General features: G+C 43.3%; 1 protein-coding gene across 1 annotated transcript in view; it reads left to right on the top strand.

Moving 5' to 3' along the window:
* Positions 1–8,376, top strand: part of LOC140354536 (antigen WC1.1) — a 75,453-nt gene that overhangs the window by 52,864 nt on the left and 14,213 nt on the right. The window contains exons 12-14 of the mRNA XM_072439569.1: positions 4,668–4,836; positions 7,287–7,393; positions 8,345–8,376. The exon at positions 8,345–8,376 is cut by the window's right edge and continues 156 nt beyond it. Of these exons, the coding sequence (XP_072295670.1) occupies positions 4,668–4,836; positions 7,287–7,393; positions 8,345–8,376 (308 nt within the window). The remainder of the gene's footprint in view (positions 1–4,667; positions 4,837–7,286; positions 7,394–8,344) is intronic.

Here is an 8,376-nt window from a genome sequence, read left to right on the forward strand (position 1 = left end):
AGTGAGCCAGGGTCTCACAAAGACAAAGGGGAGACTAATAGTCCATTAAAGGGTTGAATAGGCTCGGTAGATACCAAGAGGGTTAGTTTCTGTTGAAACAAACAACTCTTTCCACTTCAGGAAGGCTCCTCCCAATGGGCTGGACTTACCACAGAATAGTATAAATATCGGAGTTCTCCACCTAAATTCTTTTATTGACAATGACTCTTGGATGAAGTCGAAATGTCTATTTTTTCTAACTGAGTCCAGATGAAACAACTGAAGCTTTTTCTACTATGGAACACGCCTGGACCAATGAGGGACACGCCCACATATTTATACAAGAGACATTTTCATTGTGTTTTTTCTCAGTTTAAAACTTCAAGCAACAAATAGACTTTTAAACATTCAATACATGTTTTTTCAGTCGATTCCATAAGAGCAGCTAAAATTAGCCCTTTACTTTAGCTTGAGCTGTTATAAGAGCAGCTAACATTAGCTCTTTACTCTAGCTTGTGCTGTTATAAGAGCAGCTAACATTAGCTCTTTACTTTAGCTTGAGCTGTTATAAGAGCAGCTAACATTAGCTCTTTACTCTAGCTTGTGCTGTTATAAGAGCAGCTAACATTAGCTCTTTACTTTAGCTTGTACTGTTATAAGAGCAGCTAACATTAGCCCTTTACTTTAGCTTGAGCTGTTATAAGAGCAGCTAACATTAGCTCTTTACTCTAGCTTGTGCTGTTATAAGAGCAGCTAACATTAGCTCTTTACTTTAGCTTGTACTGTTATAAGAGCAGCTAACATTAGCCCTTTACTTTAGCTTGAGCTGTTATAAGAGCAGCTAACATTAGCTCTTTACTTTAGCTTGTGCTGTTATAAGAGCAGCTAACATTAGCTCTTTACTTTAGCTTGTACTGTTATAAGAGCAGCTAACATTAGCCCTTTACTTTAGCTTGAGCTGCTATAAGAGCAGCTAACATTAGCACTTTACTTTGGCTTGTACTGTTATAAGAGCAGCTAACATTAGCTCTTTACTCTAGCTTGTACTGTTATAAGAGCAGCTAACATTAGCCCTTTACTTTAGCTTGTACTGTTATAAGAGCAGCTAACATTAGCTCTTTACTCTAGCTTGTACTGTTATAAGAGCAGCTAACATTAGCTCTTTACTCTAGCTTGTGCTGTTATAAGAGCAGCTAACATTAGCTCTTTACTCTAGCTTGTGCTGTTATAAGAGCAGCTAACATTAGCTCTTTACTTTAGCTTGTACTGTTATAAGAGCAGCTAACATTAGCCCTTTACTTTAGCTTGAGCTGTTATAAGAGCAGCTAACATTAGCTCTTTACTTTAGCTTGTGCTGTTATAAGAGCAGCTAACATTAGCCCTTTACTTTAGCTTGAGCTGCTATAAGAGCAGCTAACATTAGCCCTTTACTTTAGCTTGTACTGTTATAAGAGCAGCTAACATTAGCCCTTTACTTTAGCTTGAGCTGTTATAAGAGCAGCTAACATTAGCTCTTTACTCTAGCTTGTACTGTTATAAGAGCAGCTAACATTAGCCCTTAACTTTAGCTTGAGCTGTTATAAGAGCAGCTAACATTAGCCCTTTACTTTAGCTTGAGCTGCTAGCTTGTACTGTTATAAGAGCAGCTAACATTAGCCCTTTACTTTAGCTTGAGCTGTTATAAGAGCAGCTAACATTAGCCCTTTACTTTAGCTTGAGCTGTTATAAGAGCAGCTAACATTAGCTCTTTACTCTAGCTTGTGCTGTTATAAGAGCAGCTAACATTAGCTCTTTACTTTAGCTTGAGCTGTTATAAGAGCAGCTAACATTAGCTCTTTACTCTAGCTTGTGCTGTTATAAGAGCAGCTAACATTAGCTCTTTACTTTAGCTTGTACTGTTATAAGAGCAGCTAACATTAGCCCTTTACTTTAGCTTGAGCTGTTATAAGAGCAGCTAACATTAGCTCTTTACTTTAGCTTGTGCTGTTATAAGAGCAGCTAACATTAGCTCTTTACTTTAGCTTGTACTGTTATAAGAGCAGCTAACATTAGCCCTTTACTTTAGCTTGAGCTGCTATAAGAGCAGCTAACATTAGCACTTTACTTTGGCTTGTACTGTTATAAGAGCAGCTAACATTAGCTCTTTACTCTAGCTTGTACTGTTATAAGAGCAGCTAACATTAGCCCTTTACTTTAGCTTGTACTGTTATAAGAGCAGCTAACATTAGCTCTTTACTCTAGCTTGTACTGTTATAAGAGCAGCTAACATTAGCTCTTTACTCTAGCTTGTGCTGTTATAAGAGCAGCTAACATTAGCTCTTTACTCTAGCTTGTGCTGTTATAAGAGCAGCTAACATTAGCTCTTTACTTTAGCTTGTACTGTTATAAGAGCAGCTAACATTAGCCCTTTACTTTAGCTTGAGCTGTTATAAGAGCAGCTAACATTAGCTCTTTACTTTAGCTTGTGCTGTTATAAGAGCAGCTAACATTAGCCCTTTACTTTAGCTTGAGCTGCTATAAGAGCAGCTAACATTAGCCCTTTACTTTAGCTTGTACTGTTATAAGAGCAGCTAACATTAGCCCTTTACTTTAGCTTGAGCTGTTATAAGAGCAGCTAACATTAGCTCTTTACTCTAGCTTGTACTGTTATAAGAGCAGCTAACATTAGCCCTTAACTTTAGCTTGAGCTGTTATAAGAGCAGCTAACATTAGCCCTTTACTTTAGCTTGAGCTGCTAGCTTGTACTGTTATAAGAGCAGCTAACATTAGCCCTTTACTTTAGCTTGAGCTGTTATAAGAGCAGCTAACATTAGCCCTTTACTTTAGCTTGAGCTGTTATAAGAGCAGCTAACATTAGCCCTTTACTTTAGCTTGAGCTGCTATAAGAGCAGCTAACATTAGCCCTTTACTTTAGCTTGTACTGTTATAAGAGCAGCTAACATTAGCCCTTCACTTTAGCTTGTACTGTTATAAGAGCAGCTAACATTAGCCCTTTACTTTAGCTTGAGCTGTTATAAGAGCAGCTAACATTAGCCCTTTACTTTAGCTTGAGCTGCTATAAGAGCAGCTAACATTAGCTCTTTACTTTAGCTTGAGCTGCTATAAGAGCAGCTAACATTAGCTCTTTACTTTAGCTTGTACTGTTATAAGAGCAGCTAACATTAGCTCTTTACTTTAGCTTGAGCTGTTATAAGAGCAGCTAACATTAGCTCTTTACTTTAGCTTGTACTGTTATAAGAGCAGCTAACATTAGCTCTTTACTTTAGCTTGTACTGTTATAAGAGCAGCTAACATTAGCCCTTTACTTTAGCTTGAGCTGTTATAAGAGCAGCTAACATTAACCGCTTAGTTCATGAATAATCCTGCTTGTTAACATGAGACCCGTCTTGACTAAAACTTGTTTGATAAATATTGGTCCTTAAATATGTGAATGTTTTCAGAATTTGGTCGATATTTTAATCCATTAATTTTATAACGCTCCCGTTCTGGACAGGGTTAGGTGGGGTACTCCCTGGACAGGGTTAGGTGGGGTACTCCCTGGACAGGGTTAGGTGGGGCACTCCCTGGACAGGGTTAGGTGGGGTACTCCCTGGACATGGTTAGGGGGGGTACTCCCTGGACAGGGTTAGGTGGGGTACTCCCTGGACATGGTTAGGTGGGGTACTCCCTGGACATGGTTAGGTGGGGTACTCCCTGGACAGGGTTAGGTGGGGTACTCCCTGGACATGGTTAGGTGGGGTACTCCCTGGACAAGGTTAGGTGGGGTACTCCCTGGACATGGTTAGGTGGGGTACTCCAGAGTCACATGAGCCGATGATAAAGTGAATGAGGCAGAGTCTGATGAAGAGGGTGGAGCTGGAGAGGGAGGAAGGGTCAGGGTCTCAAACACCTCCCTCTGACCTCTTGGTTCTCCTGCACAAACACCTCCCTCTGACCTCTTGGTTCTCCTGCACAAACACCTCCCTCTGACCTCCTGGTTCTCCTGCACAAACACCTCCCTCTGACCTCTTGGTTCTCCTGCACAAACACCTCCCTCTGACCTCCTGGTTCTCCTGCACAAACACCTCCCTCTGACCTCCTGGTTCTCCTGCACAAACACCTCCCTCTGACCTCCTGGTTCTCCTGCACAAACACCTCCCTCTGACCTCTTGGTTCTCCTGCACAAACACCTCCCTCTGACCTCCTGGTTCTCCTGCACAAACACCTCCCTCTGACCTCCTGGTTCTCCTGCACAAACACCTCCCTCTGACCTCCTGGTTCTCCTGCACAAACACCTCCCTCTGACCTCCTGGTTCTCCTGCACAAACACCTCCCTCTGACCTCCTGGTTCTCCTGCACAAACACCTCCCTCTGACCTCCTGGTTCTCCTGCACAAACACCTCCCTCTGACCTCCTGGTTCTCCTGCACAAACACCTCCCTCTGACCTCCTGGTTCTCCTGCACAAACACTTCCCTCTGACCTCCTGGTTCTCCTGCACAAACACTTCCCTCTGACCTCCTGGTTCTCCTGCACAAACACCTCCCTCTGACCTCCTGGTTCTCCTGCACAAACACCTCCCTCTGACCTCCTGGTTCTCCTGCACAAACACCTCCCTCTGACCTCCTGGTTCTCCTGCACAAACACCTCCCTCTGACCTCCTGGTTCTGCTGCACAAACACTTCCCTCTGACCTCCTGGTTCTCCTGCAGAGCCCCCCGTGGTAAACCTGAGCCGAGCGTGTTACGGGCAGGTGCAGGTGGACGGACTGGCCGTGTGTGACTCTCTGTGGACCGAGTCGTACTCAAACCTTCTGTGTAACGAGCTGGACTGTGGAAACGCGGTTCCTGGACATCAGAACATCATCAATCCACTGCCCAGGTCAGATTTTCAGAAGTTTGTGTTCTGTGATGATGTCACAATCTCAGATGGATATTTACTGGTTTTGAAAGAAATATGAAATGTAGAAGCCCACAAATGTTTGTCTTTCTCATTATTTGGTTTTGGCTCCAAAAACTTGACATATTCATCTTTTGATAGAGACATTTAACTTTGTGCCAGTTTTTCTAGAAGCTTCTATTTTAAACAGGAAGAAAGAGCGACAGAGAACGACAATATGAAAAGTCGTCTTTATCAGAGGAGAGTTGCTGCTAGGGCGGCGTGGAGAGAAGAAGAGCTAATCAAATGTTCTTCTGCGCCTCATTTGCACTGCTCTTGTGTTTGTTTTTGTTTAAGACGTTATTGTTAATAGGTTGTTGTTGTTGTTGTTGTTGTTGTTGTGTACAGGGTGTTGTTTACATTATGTTGTTGTTTACAGGAGGCTATTTTTTTACAGGCTGCAGTTGACAGTTTGCTGTTGTTGTTTACGGGCTGTAGTTGTTGTTTACAGGCTGTAGTTGTTGTTTACGGGCTGTAGTTGTTGTTTACAGGCTGTAGTTGTTGTTTACGGGCTGTAGTTGTTGTTTACAGGCTGTTGTTGTTCTTTACAGGCTGTTGTTGTTTACAGGCTGTTGTGGTTGTTTACAGGCTGTTGTTGTTGTTTACAGGCTGTCGTGGTTGTTTACAGACTGTTGTTGTTTACAGGTTGTTGTTGTTTACAGGCTGCTGTCATTTACAGGTTGTTGTTGTTTACAGGCTGTGGTTATTTACAGGCTGTGGTTGTTTACAGGCTGTTTGTTATTTACAGGCTGTTGTTGTTTACAGGCTGCTGCTGCTGCTGTTGTTGTTGTTTACAGTCTGTTGTTGTTTACAGTCTGTTGTTGTTGTTTACAGGCTAATGCTGTTGTTGTTGTTTACAGGCTGTGGTTGTTTACAGTCTTGTTGTTTACAGGCTGTGATTGTTTACAGACTGTTGTTGTTTACAGACTGTTGTTTACAGGCTGCTGTTGTTGTTGTTTACAGGCTTTTGTGGTTGTTGTTTACAGGCTGCTGTTGTTGTTGTTTACAGGCTGTTGTTGTTTACAGGCTGTTGTGGTTGTTGTTTACAGGTTGCTGCTATTGTTGTTGTTTACAGGCTATTGTGGTTGTTGTTTACAGGCTGTTGTTGTTGTTTACAGGCTGTTGTTGTTTACAGGCTGTTGTTGTTTACAGGCTGTTGTTGTTTACAGACTGCTGTTGTTTTTGTTTACAGGCTGTTGCTGTTGTTTACATGCTGGTGTTGTTTACAGGCTGTGGTGGTTGTTGTTGTTTACAGGCTGTTGTGGTTGTTGTTGTTTACAGGCTGTTGTTGTTTACAGGCTGTTGTTGTTTGCAGGCTGTTGTTGTTTTGAGGCTGTTATGGTTGTTGTTGTTTACCGGCTGTTGTGGTTGCTGTTGTTTACAGGCTGTTGTTGTTTACAGGCTATTGTTGTTTACAGGCTGTTTTGGTTGTTGTTGTTGTTGTTGTTGTTGTTTACAGGCTGTTGTTGTTGTTGTTGTTTACAGGCTGTTGTTGTTTACAGGCTGTTGTTTACAGGCTGTTGTTTTTTACAGGCTGTTGTGGTTGTTGTTTAAAGGCTGTTGCTGTTGTTGTTGTTTACATGCTGTTGTTGTTTACAGGCTGTGGTGGTTGTTGTTGTTTACAGGCTGTTGTGGTTGTTGTTGTTTACAAGCTGTTGTTGTTTACAGGCTGTTGTTGTTTACAGGCTGTTGTTGTTTAGATGCTGTTGTGGTTGTTGTTGTTTACAGGTTGTTGTGGTTGTTGTTGTTTACAGGCTGTTGTTGTTTAAAGGCTGTTGTGGTTGTTGTTGTTGTTTACAAGCTGTTGTGGTTGTTGTTGTTTACAGGCTGTTGTTGTTTACAGGCTGTTGTTGTTTACAGGCTGTTGTTGTTTACAGGCTGTTATGGTTGTTGTTGTTGTTGTTTACAGGCTGTTGCTGTTGTTTACATGCTGTTGTTGTTTACAGGCTGTGGTGGTTGTTGTTGTTTACAGGCTGTTGTTGTTTACAGGCTGTTGTTGTTTAGAGGATGTTGTGGTTGTTGTTGTTGTTTACAGGCTGTTGTGGTTGTTGTTGTTTACAGGCTGTTGTTGTTTACAGGCTTTTGTGGTTGTTGTTTACAGGCTGTTGTTGTTTACAGGCTGTTGTTGTTTACAGGCTGTTGTGGTTGTTGTTTACAGGCTGTTGTGGTTGTTGTTGTTTACAGGCTGTTGTTGTTTACAGGCTGTTGTTGTTTACAGGCTGTTGTGGTTGTTTACAGGCTGTTGTGGTTGTTGTTTTTTACAGGCTGTTGTTGTTTACAGGCTGTTGTGGTTGTTGTTGTTTACAGGCTGTTGTTGTTTACAGGCTGTTGTTGTTTACAGGCTGTTGTGGTTGTTGTTGTTTACAGGCAGTTGTGGTTGTTGTTGTTTACAGGCAGCAGTACTTGCACCTGAGCTGTGAGCAGCACCACGAGCGTCTGGGGCAGTGTAAACGCTTCAAGTCGCTGTGCGCTGGACGTCTGGTGTCGGTGCTCTGTGTCGGTGAGACTCCGCCCTCTCCTCAAACTCCGCCCTCTCCTCAAACTCCGCCCTCTCCTCAAACTCAAATCAAATCAGTTTATTTTTGTAAGGCCCAAAATCACAACAACAGTTGCCTCTGAGGGCCACAGGGAGAAATGAATCAACAATGTCTGTGGTGGCGAGGGACGATGTCCCAGGGTCCTCTGTCCTTAGACTCTCCTTCTGCAGGAAAAACTACAAAAAAAACCTCTTTGGGAAAAAAGCGTAGAAACCTGGAGGAGTTCCAGTGAAGGAGAGATCCGACTCTCACAGACGGACAGACGGACACGAGGAGACTGGAGCTGGAGCCACTCTTCAGGCAGAAGAGGGACCGTCTGAGGCGAGCTGGACCCACTCTTCAGGCAGATGAGGGACCGTCCACACAGGGCAGGGACCACTTCACCAGGAGAGGGACATCTGGGTCCACAGGTCCTCAGGAGTGAGAGAAAGAAAAAGAAGGCGGTGAACAGTTTGCAAGTGGAATTAAAAAATAAATATTGTTTGATAGCATAAGTAGTCAGAAGAAGAGGATAGTGCTCAAGCTGTCATACTTCCCCCAAACTCCGCCCTCTCTTCAAACTCCACCCTCTCCTCAACTCCGCCCTCTCCTCAAACTCCACCCTCTCCTCAAACTCCGCCCTCTCCGCCCTCTCCTCAAACTCCACCCTCTCCTCAAACTCCACCCTCTCCTCAAACTCCGCCCTCTCCGCCCTCTCCGCCCTCTCCTCAAACCCGCCCTCTCCTCAAACTCCGCCCTCTCCTCAAACTCCACCCTCTCCTCAAACACTTCATTCATAGATATTGTCCGTCCAGAAGCTTCCGTCACAGATTACACACTATTGTTATTACGGTGTTTGAACATCGTAATAACAATGCTTAGTGTCTGCTCCGCTCGCACACTTCTCTTACCTTCACACTGTGTTTGAGTGACAGATCATGTCAAATACCGAATGACTGAATCCTGC

Source organism: Eucyclogobius newberryi, unplaced genomic scaffold (genome assembly GCF_026437365.1).
Source record: "Eucyclogobius newberryi isolate DKJ021-1_F unplaced genomic scaffold, fEucNew1.0.hap1 SCAF_93, whole genome shotgun sequence".
Taxonomy (NCBI): Eukaryota; Metazoa; Chordata; class Actinopteri; order Gobiiformes; family Gobiidae; genus Eucyclogobius; species Eucyclogobius newberryi.